Consider the following 19990-nt stretch of genomic DNA (forward strand, 5'->3'; position numbering starts at 1 on the left):
TGCGAGTACTCGAAATTTCGGGTACCCGTACACCCCTAATGATTATTTAATTATAAACTATTATCCACGGTTATATCTCGGTAACCGTTCATTTCCTCAAAACGATTCATTCAGTTTCCTATTATCCCCCTCGCCCCACACCATACGCCCCAACCACCCGCCACCCTGGGAGATGTCACTCTATACTGCACTTCTGCCTAATATTCTTATGTATAAAAATGAATATATGAATATAAAAATGAATATAAGGTATTCTTTCATATTTTGCAACTTCAAATTTATGGTCCGAATGGGCAGGGAGACGATAGTCCATTAGCGACGAATGTCCTTTTCGTTTGACTCGAGGCACGCACACGATTATGTTCTGTCTCATTGACACAATCGGGTGGACTTATTGTTAGTATATGTATAGTAGGCTTTTGTCTATACGTATAACTCCAGACAATCAGATTTTGCTAAAACTTTAACAGCTTATATCTCAATAACTATTTCTTTGCGACATGTGGCTTCTTTTAAACAAATTTCTCTTCTGGATGAGTGGAAGAATTTTCTTTGTTATAAACAATTTTGCGGCAAGTTTCTCTTACAAATGTCCACCGATCCAGAGGTGTAGATTCACTCCTAGAACGGATGACCATTACTTTTTATATACTCTGTACATTGGACCGTTAACGAGCTTGATAATAGATAGCGGTGCTCTTCACCTCGAGGCCTTAGTAGCTGTTAGATGTTACCAAATAGGTTGATAAAATTCACGCAACAGCCATTATCCGATTTAGCTGATAGATTGGTAATCTTGCTCGACCACGCGTCGAATCGTTGATTCAACAAGGCTAGAACCGACCGTGAATAATGAACTTAGCTTCGGAAATTGCGTAAATAAAGAGCTTGGATAGATTCGAAACTGTACATAAATTAGAGATAGGAAACTTTCCGAGGCTCGTCGAGAGAGGTATCCTTGATTCTGGACCATGGGCAGCTGTCTCAAAATATTCCCATTTCGCACTGGAAGTGAACCTAAACGTTGTGGGATCACGCACGAAAATGTTCTACAGATTTCACGTGTGCGATGATACTTCTTTCGAGGGAACTGAAATCGAAAGTACCACCAGGTAATTTAGTTGACATTTGACATTGCTTGATATCTTGATTCCACCAAATGTGCAGAACATGTACTGCCAGTGTTTGCTATCTCTGCCAGAAGGTATTCGATTGTGTGAACCAAGTGTTTGTTATTAAATCTATTCGTATACAATGGATGATGTAATTCTGTGCTTAACTCGAGCCAAGTTTCTGGTCAAAATCTGTTCTGTGATTTACCTTGATTCATTGGCTTGGCTGTAGCAGCGAATAACTCGCGCTCAGTTTCTGGTCAACTAAATTCAACGTTTTATCGTTCACGAACGAGGATTGATTTCTTATAATAATATTAAAGTGGATATGTAATAATTCGACGGCGGATGTTCACGCGATTTTCAATTTTTGCAGGCAAATTTTAAGAAAGTAGTAAAATGTTATTTTCAGTGACAGTATTCTGTAGATCTGAAATAAATCGTACTAAATTCCTTGGAATTTTTTAGTTTCTAGCACTCTTTAAAAATGTTTTGAAGCCATAAATGCATAAAGATCCGCAGTCTAGTAATAATATTTTTATAAATATAGTTTTATCCAAACAATTCAATTCGAGTCGATTTAATCCTGAACAAAATTGATTTGGACGAATATTTTCTGCCAGATATAGCATCAATGCTATTTCTATTTGCACTACAAAGGAGCAAATCGATCAAAAACGAAGTGTTCGTTTGTTAAAAGCTTCACCCTAAAAATTGACATTTCACGGCACCAAAATCTACTCGCGGTGCTAAGGATCGAAACAACATTTCTCACCTTCCGTAAGACGATCCAGGATCGAAGGATGAAGATCGAGGAAGATCGGGCAAGTGCCAATAAAGAAGACGCCAAGCTCTGATTTTCCAAGTGTTATTATCAGCACATGGTAGTTTCGCGTCCATCTCACAAAGTAAGCATCAGACAAATCGTCAACAATCAATAAGTCAGAAAAACGCGGGCCTCGAGGGGCCGCCTAGAAGACAGTACGAGAAAAAATAAAACTGAATCGTTTATAATACCATTTATAATACACAGAGACGATAACGAGTAGTCGTTACAATATTGTATAATATCCGCTGAGTGAGAACGGTCTGGGTTAGGGTGTCGGAGTAAAAGGGATGTAATTATCCTAATTACAAGGACTAATTTAGGATAATTGCATCTGTACGTACTCATTTCATCCTCCAGTTCAGATTCGACAGAATCCTGAACACGTTTATGGCAGGCGACTCCGCGACCAATGAGAGCACCACGCTGCAGACGTAAGTGATCACCGTAAATCCGACGGCCATGTTAGCCTGAGAAAGTGGAATGAATTATAATTTTCGATTCTTACAATTAATGAGTTCTTCGATTATGTTACTACTAACCGTTGACAGCACGTCAAAGTAGTGCGGATGATAATTGTACAAGTTCACCGAGGTTATGATCAATGGATTTAAGAGGTAAGCGCCGAATGTTAGTCTGCTAATTGGTATCCATAGTTTGAACGACAGGATCTTGTTCACGATACCTACGATCATGAAAGAAGAAGAATTTGAAGATCGAAGAATGTTATGCTGTTAGCGCTAGGTTTACGGGACGCGATCTAATATTTTTCACTTATGATTACTCGTTTTTTCTATCAAATTTACGGTTTCGTAAACCTAGTGTTAAGAGAAAGAAGAGCTTAATTGCCTCCGTTGTTCGTTATACACACGACTATCAGCCACGATATGCCAACGCCCCAAAATGTTCTGCTCATGGCGGTGTAGATGATACGCATGAGCATCGGCATGTTTCTTTCCATACCGCCAAAGAGAATTGAGCAGTTGCACAGCACGCCCATGGTCCAGCCGAGTATTTTGCCTTTCTGGAATATTTAACTTAATCTTAGACTCTGACGAATACTTTGACTCTTAAGTTGACTGTCGGGATCATCGTGCCCCTGTTCAAATTTATACTGATAATTATTTAACATCCAGTAATCTCGATAAATTTTTATCCTAATACATTTTTTGTTCTGAAATGTAGAACTGATTTCCATTTACCAGTTCGGTAAAAGTCGCAATTGGAACATTCTAAAATTGTGTACAATTTTTCTGAAATACACATGTAATACAGTGGCCGAAATTTCTATAAAGTCATCTTCTTTTTCATAGATATTTTAAAAATATCACCAGTGTTGTTGATTTATCGTATCTGGTCTTGTGCCTTATAGACACTCGGATAGAGGGACTGCGTACTCTATAGACTGCTATGTTTACTATTTACGTTTGTTTTGATTTTTTCTGTGTGGTGCAGAACACAAGTGCGAAGTTTCTATAAAGTCACTTACAATTAGTGTTTCTCTGTATTCTGAGCAGAGAACTACGGAAAAGTGCGAATATTCTAAAAGTATTAGTTTTAGAACTCACAGAAATCCTGTTTGTTATAATTTGATTCACGTGTATGAGAATGCCGAGAGGAAAAGTACTAACGAGTGAAGAAAATGCATGAATCGATGCTTATAAAGATATGGGCTGCTCTAATCGCGCAATTGCTATGAAAACTAATCGGTCATATACTGTGATTAATAATTATATTAATTTACGTGAAAATTACGGAAAAAATCATCTTAAAGGTAGTAATAAAAAATAGTCAAAGAGACAACATTCAATATTAATGAGGTCTGCAGCTAAGGAAAGGAAAAATGCAGCACAATTTCGATCTCAATTGGAGCTCCCAGTAACAACAAGACGTATGCAACAACTTTTAAATTCTTCTGGACAAAAATACAACGTAAACCAGGCCTTGAAGAAGTACATGAACCGGCCGGTATTGACTTCGCACGGGCACAAAACACAGTGACTTTATAGAAATGTCGGTGAGTGTATATACTTATTAGACTGTAGAAAAAAATGTTTTTACCGTTGTAAGATTCAATTTGTAATTCATCTTGTCGATAATGGTCGCGGTGAACATTCCAACAAGGAATGGTCCAATCCTGAGCCATGGTCGCATGTACAACGCCGTCAACGTTCTGTGTGTATCGTCCACCCTAAAAAGAAACAGAAAGACAATTGTAGAATTTGTTACTAAGTAAACGCTGCTGGACGAGGAGAGAGTACTTCAGAGATACTTACGTGGGCACATAATCGAGCTCGTACGCTAAGTATCCATTCAATAGTATACACGAGATCAACGTTACAGCGCCCAAACTCAAGCCGATGTAAGACCGCCTGGAACAGTTCACCGAACGAGGATTTATCTTCCCGGTTTAAAATCGTTCAAACATCGTCCACTCTAGAGTCTAGACCATACTTTCCCAATGTTTTTTAATGCTAGATTTACATGCATACTTCTAATATTTCTTTCGGTGTATATTATTTAAAAAATTGATAAAATTTTGGATAGACACATTGTCATTATTTTGATCCGTAAACCTAGTGTTAAATCATAGTCTCCAATTGTAAATCTTTTGTCTGCATCCCTTTGGGTAAATTATTTCTGTTGTCTATTACATGTGCAATATTTCGATTTTGGGAAACTATGAACCAGACAAAGAATAGGGTTGCTTACCAAGAGTACAGCATCAGCAGGATGGTACCGTAGATGAAGAACTGCATATCATTGCCGATGTACCAACTCCAGCTGAGGCACTGAAACAACGACATACCGTGCAAATAATCCTGTTCACAAACTTTCGATGCAAACCCGAACAAAAACGTTGTGAAAAGGAACATTTACTATTTTCCTCGTAATTTAAACTAAATGGAATTTTTCTAAAAAAATTATTGTTATATATCAAAACTGAAGTCCGAAGATCCGTTTACAATAAAGTTATTGTGATAACCCTGACGTTCACGGTCGCCCAAGGTCGTTCGAGGTCAATTGCAATGAAAAATAAATTATTTCGAGATAAGTAATGTGTTCAGTACCAGTTCATCCCACGAGTAGAAGTTGTTGATGTAGAGCAGGTTCCTCCACCAGTATTTCGAACAATAGTAACTCGGGGACTCGAATATCTGATACGTCGAAGTCTTTTCATAATAAGTATAGTTCAGTATTGCGATCAATATCACGATCAGATACGCTGGCGTGAGTCTAAAAAGGCAATGGTTTAGAAAGACAATTCAAATCCGATGATTTCAGGGATCTTGATCGCAAGATGCATTTACCTAATGAATCGTTTGATGGTCTGTTGAATCAGCTGCACCATGCGTATTCCGAGTGTCAACGTCCGATTTTCTTTATGCATCACCTTCAGATAGATGGAACTCATCAGGAACCCGCTTACGCAAAGGAACGTGTCCACAGAATAGGTCGCGTTGCTGATTATTTTAGTAAGGAACCCGTCCATGACGATCACGCCCAACGATACATTAACTAAAATCGAAAATTCTCTCTCTCTCTCTCTCTCTCTCTCTCTCTCTCGGCGATTATTCCTTCTAAGCGACGATTAGGTCGGGGAAAAGGGGGCACGTGTTACCCGTAACACAGGTTTAGTAATAGATTGCAAATTTTTAAATTAAAAAATTTTTTATTTCATTGTAAAAATTAAAAATTTCACAAATTTAGAAATTTAACTTCAAATGTTTTCACTGTTTTGAGTTTATTCAATCTATGTAATCGGTATATACTAAGCCTAGGAATATAGAAAAATGTGTAAAATTTCAACACGTAGAACACTAAATAAATATTAAACAAAGTTTCTAAGTGCACTGTGGGGAACAGAAATTAATTATTGAGCAGTATCGAAAAGCAGTTCAAGAATTTTGCCCGATTAGGGAATTATTGTAAAACAGTTTATTAATTGTTAGAGACTCCCTTACCCATGTAATTGTTGGAATAGTAAGCGGTGTGCACGAAAATGATCCACAGCATGCTTATGGACTTGATGCCGTGTAATGCTGGCAGCGAGTCCGCTCCAATTTCGAACGTGAAAATTTGTTTTGCGTTCGTGTACGCAGAAAAGCACATGAGAATCTTCGCTGCCATACTCTCTGGCTTATGCTCGTCCAAGCAGACACTTTCCGGTTCCGGTTCGCGCTTCGCTTCCACGTCGTTCATCAATTCTTTGTGCATTCAATCATAGTTTTCCGATCATGTTCAAAACGAGATGAAAATCTTACTTACTTCTGTAATTTTATATAACTAAATGCTTCGATCCAAAAATTGTACGTCTGGCTTTGAATTTTAAACTGACTGCGGATTGCTAAGTTCAATAAAAATGTTCTTCACATTGATGCATTACAATTACAATTGCGTAAGCGACTGAAATGAAAAATAAAACTGAAGTACTTTTTAAAATAATTTTTGTGTCTCTAATGTCTTTTGAATGTCACAGATGCACAAAATCCACAGTCTACAAGTCAAATTCCGCGTTCTATTCGATGTTTCCTAAATTTTGACGAAAGATCAAGGGAATAGGAGTGATTGATTGACATGAATTTTGATCTTTCGATCACGCGCGATCCAAAATCCCCGTGCTCGTACTCACCGACAGTGTTATCATTCTGGAGCATGAGGAAGTCCCGCTTCTTCATCAGTCGTTTTTGGTAAAACATGACGTCGTACACGGTGGCGACGATCACCACGCCAAGGGACAGCAACAACCAAAGCCTGCGAGTAAACGAATCACGAAATGTCAATATCTTCGGAGTGCCTCGATTAATATGCAAGAGGCGATAATTTCCGTCAGGGGCGAGAATGTGCTCTTAAATTTCGGGTTACTCAACGACACCAAACGTGACATTACCGATTTAATATACAAATGAGTAAATCGTAAGTTTTTATGTAAAATAAAAATGATCTGTATCAATTTCAAGAAAAAGGAGCTACATACAAATTTATTTCATCTCTTAATAATTTTAGCAGGTTCTAAATAATATACCAATAATATTAAATTCATTTCATGCTTTTTTCAATCAAATCCGCCGTCTGTAGATCAGAGTAACAAGTTACGAATTTTTCTGAAATGGTCTATCGATTTGTTGTCGATGATCATGGGAAGAGGATCGATTATGTTTAGCTACCTACATCGCTAGGATCTTCTGGCCGCTCAGCAGCCACTGGTGATCATCTGTCAGATCGGAGACCTCGACCAACTTAAAGTCTGCGGAGTATAGTTGCCCAATTAGGAGAGTCCTATCACGGAAGATCTTCTCTATGATTACTGATAACTCGTCAACTGTGCAGGATGATGGCAGACACATTCCCATCACCATGTTGTCCTAAAATACAACGATGCCGAGTGATACAGATCACCCCGTAAGTTTATAGGCGACGACGACGTTTCAGCGTCGAGGCGGCTGGGTGTTGGAAATGCTGTTTACCTAGCGAGTTATTAATTTGAATGATTTCAATTCTAATACTTGTATTCTGGAATATTTGTTTTATTTATTTTGTCGTATCAGACTCCTTTAATTTCATTCACGATTTTACGTCGCGAAACCAGCAAGTTATGAAATCTAACGTCTTTGGGAAGATTTCGGAGATTCTTTTAGATTTAGCACAGGGCCTCAGAGGACTATTAATAGATTTTAGATAAACGGTGGATGGACCCTTTTTGATTGATTGATAAGTGCAAGTATTACACTCTGTTTTCGCATGAATGAATTATTTTGTTTTAACATTGATTCTCGCAAATGAAACTATTAATGCAACGAAAGCCAACAATAACAGAAATGAATCATACCTGGCCCTTCATTCCCAAATGGTACTGCTGCGTGCTATTATGCACGAACCTCGCGATATAATATTGCACAGGATACGGCGGGAACTCGGTATTTGGGTCGCGATACTGCGACACGTTCCTCATGTGCTTCAATGACACGGGGATGTTCCTCTTATAATGTATGTAAACGCAACCCATCCGACTACCCGGCCAGAAATTATTCCCGTGAGTAAATCCGGAGCCGGGATGTCCACTAACATCCAAAACTACATAAAAAATCAATTCATAGTGAGTCGACGTGCACAATCCCAAGGTGAATAACCTAGCCTGACGATGTCTCTTATGTTTGTCTCAGTGGTTTCATTATTTCTCAGCTAAATAAAAAATTGTACCTTGCACTCGAATACATTAACGTTATTTCTTGAATTAACTGACTTTCGTTCCCTGAGTTTTTGACATGTTGCTGCTATGTTGTTCCTTATTATTCCATTCATCCGAATCAAGTTTGACAAAGAATGTTTCCCACTCTTCTGCTAATTGTTTTTAACCTTTTTTGAAATTTGTCTTGGAGAACGTCTCTAATTTTCTAACTTTAACCAGAACGATTTTCACACAAATCATTTCATTAGTCAGCCAGTTAGCAGCTACCTTACTTTCGCTACACAGCAAATCGCTGTTATTTCCATCACATTCTACATCCTTCTTCCCACCGCTACCGAATAAACCATACCCCGCTGGCGAGATCTCGAGGGGATGGCTACATTAATCATCGGCGATCGCGAAACAAACACAATCGAGCTCGGGAAATCGAGTCGGCATTGATCCGACTCGTAGTTTCCGAGCTTCCTACGAGACTAGTTTCTTGGGTAATGTGAAGAAAGTCGCGAAACGATCGATTTCGATGGCGGGGTTGCCGCGGCGCTGCGTGGCCGCGCGAAAAATCCGACGATCGAGAGGATCGTCGCGTAATCGCTACACACAGCCCCGCGTGGCAAGCGTAGCGCAAGCCGCGCATTCGTCTCGTTTCGTTTGGTTACGGAGTTTCCTCGCGGTTCTCTACTTCCAACGCGTGTGCCCCAATTAATCGGAATCAAACAACCCCGAAGATGATTAAACCCCTACAGAAACGAACGCGAAAGAAAAGCGTGGAAATTCTTCTACTAACATCGCCCGACTCTTAGACTCCACCAAAAGAGGATTAGGCGATATCCAAACTATTCGATGGAAAATTCTTCTACTAACGTCTCATGCCCCACAGGACGTTGTGGTCCACGGCTTCCCGCAGCGATTGCAACTCCTCTCTACACTGCGTGTTGTTCAACAGTTCCAGGTTGCTGAGGACCGTATACAGGGGCATGGTCTCCCTCATAGCCTCACGATTAGGCTCGACAGCCATGCTCGAGAAACAACCCCGCGCCCATAAAGCCGCCAACAGCACCACCTTCGTGTAGGAAATCATATCGCCTCTGTCGGCGGATCACTGATAGATGTGTTGCTCACTGATAACAACAACTTTACAGCATTTAACGGTATAAACGTGGATCGTTGCCGCGTGTAACCTGCCGCCCGCTTTTTCTGGAATTTGTCCGAAGCTGACGGTTTCGCGTACCGAGTAGCACTGCCGATTCGTTGCCGGCGATCGGGTTGTAAACCGACCCGAAAACCAACGCTTAGCCGCGCGATGATCTCTCCCGTGGATCCTAGGATCTCGACGATCACCTTACCGCGATCCCGAACAGACAGACCGTATCCGCAGAGAGAGTCACAATTTATTTACATGAGCATACGGCGACCAAGTAGATATGCCGATAGTATGCACGACCGAAAGCAACTCGTCCTCATGGGCTGCGTAGTCATCGGCGTCGTACCTTTGAAGTTGAGCCGCGGAATCGTTTCCCACCACACAGGCGACGAGACGGTTCTCGACGACGATTGTCGATACCATTTCCAGTCATCTACCGAACTGTTAATGATTTTGCGATACCATACAGACACTTTCCTGCACCATACTAGTCACTTTGATCAGGTAACTTACCCTTTCGCAAACCAAATCCACCATTGAATTTTGCTACCTGGTTACTCGGGAGTAACGCGGTGCTATTTTTGCTATGATTTTATCAGTTACTTCATGCGTTTCTGGAGAATTTCGTCGGAGGCTTGTCGAGAATTTTTGCGGAGATCACTGCAAAAATTAAATATAGATTTATGTACTATTTCTATCACCATACTCTTCAGTTGTGAATCACATTGAAGTTTTTTTTTTAAATGAAACTTCTTTGCTGATGGGGTTACAATTTTCTAGCGTTACGCGGAAGTCGAGTGTTACGGAAGTCGAGTGTAACTATAATTTTTAATAGAGAAAGAACTTTCTTAGACCCCGACGGGATCGAACCCCGTTGGTCTACCGCTTGCTAAGTCCAACTTTTTAACCGCTTGGACAACCGACGATCTTACAATTAGAATGATAGCGAACATTTTGGTATATATCGCAAAGAATAAAATGCTGCAGCGACAGAATTTTTCGTTTGACGTTATTTTTGTATGACAATTTCGCATTCATCACGAAAGAACCGTATCACTAATAATATGCATACTAATAATTATTTATTTATTTATGACAGTTTCGTATTCAACACGAAAAAACCGTGCGCTACTAATAATATGCATACTAATAATTCATCTCTATCTTCACCCAACAAGCAAGAAGTTTCACTTCTGCTGCGCGTGGACTCCACTCAGACGATTTTTATTCAAATCGTAGAAATTGGCGGATGTTATTACTGGGCTGCGGATTTTATGCATCTCTATTTGGATCCTATGTCTTGCCATTGATGACGACAATTTTACTATTGTAGGGGAGAGTCGTGCAGTACCTACCGCTCTAAGTTTTCTTGTTATTAAGTGGACTAGAATCGGTAAAAATTAAAATTAAAAAAAGGAATTTGTAACACAAAGGGAACTTAATAAAAGGGCAGAAATTAATTTTGTGAAATTTAATAATTAGTATTCATTATTTGTAAGAATAAAGATATTAGAATTTGAAGGAAACAAAGAATTGTGTCGTCCAGTACCGACCATTACGTATTTAGTAGATTTTATTATACATTTTAGGTTGTGGTATACATAATATACAAAGAAAATTCCAAAACAGGGCCCGTTAATTATACTTAATAGACTAGATATAATATACATAATTCAACAAAGTCGTTTACTTACCTGAGAAACAAATTATCAGATCTAGAAAATAACTCTCAACACTCGAAATATCAACGCTCACTCTAAATGTGCCAGAACTGCGAAAAAAATCGAATGAACAATGTAGCAACGAAACATATTACCCACAATAGTTATATTCATTTGTTTTCTTAAAGGAAGTGTAGCCATTTGACCTGGAAAGTCATAAACTAATTTTGGTCGGTACGGTACGCCGGTCGGTACTGCACGACTCTCCCCTACATCCGCTACTCTGCTAGTCTGTAGATTTTATGCATTAAGAATATTCTTACACTGTTTTCGCTTTATCAGAATTATTAATGCGCAGTCTAATCATAATGATTACATGAATTCGTGTTTTATGTTGCACTGCTCGCCATTTTCCGCAGTGGCCGGTGGTCCCGGATTGGGGTTCTACAATAGATCAGGATCGATGCAAGAACCAATGTGCAGATTAATCAATATACATATGTACAACGAAATTTTGAATACCCATTATTTAATTATTATTTATCTCTATAATGAAATTCTAAAACTTGAATAAATTTTCCCACTCTTACTTACAAGAGACCAGATGTATTTAGAAGTTACTAATTGATGTCTTGAGAATTTAGAGACATGAATGTATTATAATTATTTTCAACTCACCATAATGATTTATAATATTTTACGTAGATGCTGAGATCGAATCGTTCGGAAATAAGCAATCTTTATGGATTATTTTCTAGAAAACTACTAACACTATGGGAATCAATTTTCAGGGGATGTATAGATGCATCTTTAAGCTATAAGAATATGTTTTTTTTAGTTACATTCGTTCATTTATTTTGTGGCCATAATACGATCAAATTAGCGTTTTGGAGAAAAATGACCCCTTCAGCCAGGAAGATTGACTTTACTCTGTTTAAAAAAAATGTTATACATAAAAAAATTATGAATATCGTTAGTGCATTATCTAGTCAAACTTGTAACGAATCGTATGAGCTTTGTTCGAACTTGATCGCTTAATTATTTTCTAAATTGTCCGCAGATTTTGAAGACGAGGCACCAACTTTTATGTTTGGCGTTTCTCGCTCTTTGTTATTTTCACGCTTCGAGAATTTGACAACATCCGAAGTTGCTTCCTTAGAATCTACTAATAAAGATTTTTAATCAATCTTTCAATAGCCATAGCTGTTTTGTTCCTAAACCAGCAAACGTTACACGATGACTGCCTATACTGACTGTAACTGTAACACTCTTCTGCTACGTTGTTTCAATATCAAAAAATTAGCGGAAAGGGTCCACATTGTACCTATTCCTAATAAATAAATGCTACACGACCTCAGCCAAGTCTCTCCACACAAAAAGCTAACATATCTCCACAAAACCGTGTTTTTAATCTACATCCAACCCAGCAGTCAACGTGTCAATGATCCTCTAAACTCTAAATAGTCTCCAGGTAGCTAAAGTGTAGCAGTTTCCGGTGGACCACGTTCACCGCCGGCATTGAGCTTTCGACCAGCTGAAGCTTTTATTGATATATGACGTCGTTTATCTGTTCCTAGAACTATTGTATACATATATATTCAGGGAACCATATCTTTGGGTGTCGATATGTGACGTCATGATACAGAAATGAATACTGTTCCGAGAACCATTGTTTTAAACATTCCAGGGACCATCTCTGCCGGTCCTATTACATTAATCTCTGCGATATCTTAGATTTACAAACAGTGATAGAGCGGCGGCCCTTTGAATCCGCATGACGACAATGACTCGTGTTTTGGTATAAAATGTACCGGCAAGCTCAGGACCATCATCAGTCTAAACCTAACTTCTGAAGTCTGAGCATCTACATAAATATCGTTTAAAAGATATCTGCCTGTTTTCTTTATTATAAAATTACCTTTCTTCCCAAAAACCAACAGCTTTCGATTCGAGTTCGAACTTCGAGATTGTTAATAAGAAACGCGATCAGTAACTAAAAAAGGGGGATACGGGATGCAGCGAAAAACTTGAGCGCGACCGACGACGACGACAATGTGCAACCAGAAATTGTAAGGTGACCCGATGGGGTGCAGAGCTGCGCAAAACGGAGAACGATAGGAGGAGTAGAAAAGCTTCCGGTGTGGCTGGACGTCAAAAAAGCACGAGATGCGATCGCGTCCCAGTGTTCGTCCCGTTCCTCGACGATTGCCTCGTCCAGCATCGTTGTCCTCGGCGACTACCGGGGCTCGCGGGCCTCGTAGACGAGCTCTGGCACTAGGGCCAAGGTGAATCATGGATCGTGGTCGATTCATGGATAGCGTCCAAAGATGAAGCGTTCTTCCGACGCGGTATCCGGATGCTGCCAGGAAGATGGGAAAAAGTAGTGACCAGCGATGGACAATACTTTGAATAAAACATAATGTACCGTGCTTTCGCAATAAATGACCAATTTAAGATGAAAAACGACGGACACTTTTTGTACTCTTTTATTTGCAGCTGTAATTTTATATCAATATAACCCAAGTAGCCACGTGTAGCCACGTACGTCCCTAAAACGTACGCAGAATGGACGTAGGACGTTCGGACGTGAACTGGTCCTGAAACGTACGTTTTAGGGACGTACGTGGCTACTTGGGAAAAGTGAAAGAATGCGAGAGAGAAAATGTGTTGAATTTTCTTTAATTTGTACATAGAATATACAATGTTGCACAGGCATCGGAGGTTTGGTTTGATATTTATTTAACGCGTAGGTCGTAGATATACGGTGGGCCGTGCGTTCGAGTTCTGTAAAATAGGGGATGAGGATTATTAACGATCCCGGTTTCGAAATCCAATTAACCAGAGAGTCCAGTTCGCACCGGGGCCGTCTATCTCTATCGTTGGAACAACGTTCAAGGTTGAATAACTAAAACGTCCGCACGGAAAATAGGAATTTCAAATGAGCTCGCGGACAGACGGGAACACATTATAACATTCACGTACGCGAAAATAAATAACCGATACGGTGATATCCAAAGTTCGCCGGTCATCCGAGTATGGCTGTCTATGGCTCCGCAATGAAGTCACAAATTCACTGTATAAACATAGAACAAAGGAAGGACACTGATATCAAAGAATTGTTAAAGTGTAGCAAGAGTGTTCAACCTCTAACCTAGGATCTGAAGCAAGATCTTTGTGTTTAAATTAAGTGGTAACCTAGATGGACCAGCTAGACTAGAGGTGGAATCTAGACCTAGCTTAAGGGATCATCGTCGCAATTTCCTAGTGGCAAAATGACAAATTAGGAGATTTTTCTCTACCGGAGGATCGACGCGAGCAAGCCTCCCGAACGAACCGATCGCTGACTCAATCGGCACCGGTCAGGATACATTCTCCGGTTCACTCATAGTTGCGAGTCGTGACACGCAATTCGCCCGTCCTTCTTTTAACAATCTGAAGTTCATTGTAAAACGTGCCCCCCCCCCCCGCCACACTTCCTTCTCCTCCTTCTCATCTCTCCTCTTCTCGTCCGAACCAACGGCTCTGTGCAAAACGCTCGTTGATCAATGAAAAGGAATGAGAACGCAGAACATTTAGGAATGTTGCGCAAGCCACTCTTTAAGGGCCTGTCCTCCATCCCAAACGTCGTAGAATGAAGGGAATACGCGCCGACTCCTGCAAAAAAAGTGTTGGAATATGAACTTTGGTTGTTCTATATGTTTGAATGACAATATATATTTTGTATACAATATGTACAAGGTTAACAATTATTAAACGTTGAATGTATTATATAAACTTTATAACTCGCATAACTCAAATTAGTAATTGTACTGGTTTTACTTTTAATTCCGATTGAACTCGATCTGACGATTCTTTTCTTACATCCTTCACTCGGCGCGCCGATCCCGCCATGCACATACGCATATGCGCACTCGCTCACTCACCACATACATCTGCACGCGCTGAGGAAGGTGTCTGATATTTCCAACAAAAGGAGATCATACGGTAAGCTTGTCGCCTTCGCTACTCGGAACGAGATATTGCCAGCGCATATTGATCTAGTGACGGAACTTTTAACATTTTCAAGTATTTTCTTTATATTTTTCTGCCATTTTTGCTGAGTGAAACGACATCAAATCATAGTTTGGATCTCAGTCGCTTATTCAAATGTTTCTCTAATTTAGTAGAAGTAACAAGAGACAATAAGTAGACAGCGGATCTTAATGCAACATAAACATTTTCCACCTAAATTGCAACAAACGAGAGTGAAATAGAAATTTATTTTCTTTCTCAATATGTTTAATAGCTTGAAAATAATATAATAGCATTTTTAAATCCTTCTAATCTTTTTGCCATAAATTTATAAAATCCGCTGTCTAGTTATAGGTACAAACACGAATTATGCCATGTTTCTGTATCATTTTAATCAGACCGAAGATTGTTTAAAAGTTCCGTGAGAAAGTAATTATAAAGGAAAAGGTTTAAACAGACTAAACGGGACTGTTGTATATTCCTTTATAATAATAACTGGACTGAATTTATTCCGATTTCATAGGATTTTATGATAACATGCACTTGAATAAAAAAGTATACTAAAAGATTTCTCATGAAAATATTTCTATAAGTTCACGAATTGTAAAAGAGAAGATCTTATTAATTAATCATTTTAACGAGATTGGTAATTCTAGTGCGAAGAAAACGACATGTTTCAACCATGATAGCGAAGGGACTGGAATAGCCCACTAATTTAGGATAATTGTATCTGTACGTACTCATTTCATCCTCCTGTTCGGATTCGACAGAATCTTGAGCACGTTTATGGCAGGCGCCTCCGCGACCAATGAGAGCACCATGCTGCAGACGTAAGTGATCACCGTGTATCCGACGGCCATGATACTCTGAGAAAGTGGAATGAATTATAATTTTCGATTCGTTCAATTAGTCAGTTCTTCGATTATGTTACTACTGACCATTGCCAGCATGTCAAAGTACTGCGGGTAAAAATTATGCAAGTTCACCGAGCTTATAATCAATGCATTCAAGAGGTAAGCGCAGAATGTTAGTCTGCCCAATGGTATCCACAGTTTGAACGACAGAATCTGGTTGACGATACCTGCGATCAAGAATGAAGAAAAATTTGAAGATCGAAGAATGTTATGTTGTTAGCAGTAGGTTTACGGGACGCGGACTAATATTTTTAATTTTGATTACATCCATGATGAATTAGTCTACGAATTTATATCTTTAGCTATGTATTGTCTTTAAAAAAATGGCTAAAAATTTTGAGACACAATCTCGTTATTTTTATGAAATTTACGGTTCGGTAAACCTAGTATAAAGAGAAAGAAGAGCTTAATTACCAGCGTTGTTTGTTATACACGCGACTATTAGCCACGATATGCTAACGCCCCATAAAGTTCTGCCAATAGCGGTGTAGATAATAATTATGTACATCGGCATATTTCTTTCCACACCTCCGAACAGTATTGAGCAGTTAAACAGCACGCTCATGGTCCAGCCGAGTATTTTGCTTTTCTGTAATATTTACATTAATCTTAGACTCTGACGAATACTTTGACTCTTAAGTTGACTGTCGGGATCACCGTGCCCCTATTCAAAATTATACTGATAACACTGTCCAACACCAAATTTGTTCTACAACTACTGCTGGGTCCTTCTTATAGAGTTTTTTGCGCTGATTCCGATACATTTTTTCAACTTTAAACCAATGGTGTAATGTTATTATAAAAGATATTGAATTGTTCATTGCAGCAAAAGATTCTGTAGACTTTCCCGAATACAGTGATATCCAATATTAATACATTATGATTGTTTAAACATGTTTAAACAATGATTAAAGACGGAGAGACACCACTTTTGGTTCCAACGGGAAACACAAAAGCCTCTCTTTACTTCAATATACAGGGTGTCCCAGACCACCCGTACCACCCATGTATTATCTATAAAATAGGTCATTTTCAAAAATTCAAAGTGTTTCTTTTATAAATCAGATGCGCTCTACCAAATGGTGACATTTTTAACTTTCTGTTTCGGCCGGAAATAGGTGATTGAGACCGGTAGTTATATTTTTCAAATAGAACATGGTATTTTTTATTATGGATTCGGATCCTATGCGAAAAAACAAGAAACTTTTGTCTGAAACATTATTTCAGAAAATGTCATTTTATGTCCTTCAAAATGAATCTTTGCGAAATAATGTTTCCCTATCTGCCCTTGGCATAATCCAGAAAGATGTCAGAAAGATGGCAAAAGTTCATCGAATGAAGTGGAAAATATTTTATTGATTAAAGTGCATTGCTTGAATAAAAAAATTGGGCTATATGACACAGATCATGAAAACATTATTTCGCCAAGACTCATTTTGAAGGTTACATAAAGGACATAAAATGACATTTCTTGAAAAAATGTTTCAGACAAAAGTTTCAATAGAAATATAAAATCGCCCGGCGGGCCGCACAATTTAATGTGGCCAGGCCTGTTCTAGAGGTAACGTGACGTCACTTTTATTAACGCATTCACAATTATATGCATTTCTAGCTTTTTCAGTTAATACTGCTGTTCAATTTCGTGAAGTACATTTATAATTGCAATGGATTCGTCGCTGAACTTGTTAGAATTTATCCCTGAAGAGGCTAAATGTCAATCTGTAGTTTCCGCGAGCACTGGTACGGAAACAAAGCAATCCGCGGATTTTTCTGTGCAAAAACCGTTTTGCGTGTGGAGATGAAAGAAAAAGAAGTCGTGCGCGCGGAGCAACGGTCAACTAGGCGAGGTATGTCGTATCTTTCCGCTCAATCAGTAGTTATACAATATTTAAGTAGTGACGACGATCGTCCGCCGGCGGATGCAAAACGTGATGTGTCACGAGTACGCGATCCCATGTTGCAGTCTTCCCGCGGGGTTGCTCCTCGTCCACAGACATTCTGTATTTGCAGTATGGTGTTTCACAGCAGTATAGTTGACGTGCGAATTTGTATTCAAGTCTTACGGAAAAAAAGTGTCGCTGAAGTCACACTGTACACAGTTTGCACTAGTTTATTGTTGTTTAAGCGGCGCCACATCACGCAGGAAACTAATAATAATATGATACTCTTTAAAATATGCATTTTTAAATGCAAAAACCCAAAACCGATCCAAGGGATCAGACCGGACCTGTTCAAGGATCAGGACAACTTATCGTTTGATCCACGTTTTCCGGTGAAGAATCAATTGATGTTCGGATTTCGGGCTAGATCTTGAACAGATCCGAGTCGCGAAGCTTCACGCTCGAGACGATCCGCTACGCAAATGCTAACAGTATGAGTTATGCTTCCAGAAAGCTGAATCACGTCGAAGAGCGACTGGGCAAAAAGTACGGCAAATAATATATATGGCAACGTCTGAGCGCAAAAAAATTAAGGCATAGGCTTTGGCCTTTTGACACGCGTAAATCTGGCGGCGGGGATACGGAATGTTTAAATATTTAAAAATACGGAAATATGCATCTTGGAAAAATCCAACATTGGGCTCTGTAAATGATTGGATGTCTTTTTTAGGTGTCCAAACGAAATTCAGCTTGCACACGACGAAACGGTGTTCCATGCTCTTCCAGGTCGAATCGCAAGCGTATAATTTCTGGTTTCAATTAGACGACGTTTCCGGTTCGCGAGGATCCGCAAATAAAAACACTGCGACGAAGGGACAATTTAAGCGTTAACACCTTGCGGACGACTAACTATTTTCATTTGAATTTATTCTTGTAGGAGATAGAACTCGTCCTTGGACGTTGTAATCATAAGCGTTGAACAATTACGAGGTTTCGAAACCGGAGACTTGTTTACGATAAAACGAAACTCGTAAAAGAATGATCGATTTACGATCGCATATTACAGTCAGCGCAACGCAGAGTGATGCTGTAAGATGTCAACATCGATAGGTACCTGTTGCTTCGTTTACTTCATTGTCAATGTGAGAAGGTGAGATGACAAGTCTTGCTGGCTTGATCAGTATCTAATAGTTACGCCACTGGTTAGGGAAGCCATGGGGCAATGCTCTGGCTGCTTTAGAATGAAGAGCAAAGAAGCCAAGTCTATTGGGGACAATGTGAAATATGGAGGATTGCTCTGGCTCCGTTAAAATAGAGAAAAGTTGAGCTACAACCACCAACTACACTCTAAATTAGATGTAGATGAAGATTGTCTCGTGGAAGGCTGTTTTGGCTCTATTAAAGCCGAGGGCAACAAAGCCTCGCCCACTAGGAACGCTCTAAAGATGGTATGGGTGAAGAATGCTCCAAGAGAGAGTCTCTTGGCTTCGTTAACAAGTAAGTTCTTAGTGATAATAAACAGAAAGTTTAAAGAACATAAACCATGAACCATGAGCCACCGAGCATGGACCACGGTAACTTTTAGAAAATTTTAATCGAAGAGACGCATCCTGTAGGTGCGATTAAAGGTCGAATAGTGGGTCAGAAGAACGGGACGGACATTGTGCACAGCTCGACGAAAGCCGATAACAAATTACACGTCGACAGCTTCGTTGTTGCTCGAGGTTAATTGTATTGTACCTGATGTGTGATATCAATATAAAAATGAAAGAATGAGAGCGAGGAAATGTGTTGAATTTTTATTCATTTGTACATACAATATGCAATGTTGCACAGGCATCGGAGGTTTGGTTTGATATTTATTTAACGCGTTGGTCGTAGGTATACAGTGGGCCGTGCGCCCGAGTTCTGTAAAACACGGGACGAGGATTATTAACGATCCCGGTTTCGAATACCAATTAGCCAGGGGGGTCCAGTTTGCACCGGGGCCGTCTATCACTTTCGATGCAATAAAGTTCAAGGTTGAATAACTCAAACGTCCGGACGGAAAATAGGAATTTCAAATGAGCTCGCGGACAGACAGAAACTGGGCCAGCGGATTCTAAAGGAGATACTTCTTTTTCTCGCGCCGGGAATACATTATAACATTCACGTACGCGAAAATATGTATAACCGATACGGTGATATCCAAAGTTCGCCGGTCATCCGAGTATGGCTGTCTATGGCTCCGCAATGAAGTCACAAATTCACTGTAT

The 19990-nt window shown here is 39.5% G+C and overlaps 1 protein-coding gene and 1 long non-coding RNA gene across 4 annotated transcripts; one reads left to right on the plus strand and one right to left on the minus strand.

The window, feature by feature from the left end:
• Positions 1–180: 180 nt before the first annotated feature.
• Positions 181–9206, minus strand: LOC143219485 (nose resistant to fluoxetine protein 6-like). Of its 3 annotated transcripts, XR_013011368.1 has the most exons (14): positions 8990–9206; positions 7769–8013; positions 7111–7304; positions 6572–6693; positions 5904–6146; positions 5250–5457; positions 5010–5175; positions 4651–4730; positions 4215–4310; positions 4000–4129; positions 2788–2962; positions 2481–2623; positions 1888–2408; positions 188–1090 (listed from the first exon to the last, which is right to left on the minus strand). XR_013011368.1 is itself a non-coding variant. In XM_076445448.1 (13 exons), the coding sequence occupies exons 1-13, from the start codon at positions 9204–9206 to the stop codon at positions 2283–2285; spliced, it is 2145 nt and encodes a 714-aa protein (XP_076301563.1). In that variant the 3' UTR covers positions 181–2282. The 3 variants fall into 3 exon arrangements, 2 of the variants coding, with proteins under 2 accessions (XP_076301563.1, XP_076301595.1); XM_076445448.1 differs by having other exon boundaries at positions 181–2408; XM_076445480.1 differs by lacking the exons at positions 188–1090; positions 1888–2408 and having other exon boundaries at positions 2483–2623; positions 2810–2962.
• A 9513-nt stretch (positions 9207–18719) lies between these two features.
• LOC143209174 (uncharacterized) lies at positions 18720–19543 on the plus strand. The gene is made up of 3 exons (XR_013009058.1): positions 18720–18885; positions 18943–19232; positions 19352–19543. It is a non-coding gene; the product is annotated as an uncharacterized LOC143209174 (long non-coding RNA).
• The last annotated feature ends 447 nt before the right edge of the window (positions 19544–19990 follow it).

Source organism: Lasioglossum baleicum, chromosome 1 (assembly GCF_051020765.1).
Source record: "Lasioglossum baleicum chromosome 1, iyLasBale1, whole genome shotgun sequence".
NCBI lineage: Eukaryota > Metazoa > Arthropoda > Insecta > Hymenoptera > Halictidae > Lasioglossum > Lasioglossum baleicum.

Excerpts from the sequence above, each read along its gene's own strand:
- LOC143219485 (XM_076445448.1), bottom strand. The coding sequence starts at position 9,206 with ATGATTTCCTACACGAAGGTGGTGCTGTTGGCGGCTTTATGGGCGCGG. Across the intron at positions 7,305-7,768 it reads ATTTGGGAATGAAGGGCCAG|GACAACATGGTGATGGGAAT; the intron begins GTATGATTCATT and ends GTTGTATTTTAG. Across the intron at positions 4,130-4,214 it reads GAGCTCGATTATGTGCCCAC|GGTGGACGATACACACAGAA; the intron begins GTAAGTATCTCT and ends GTTTCTTTTTAG.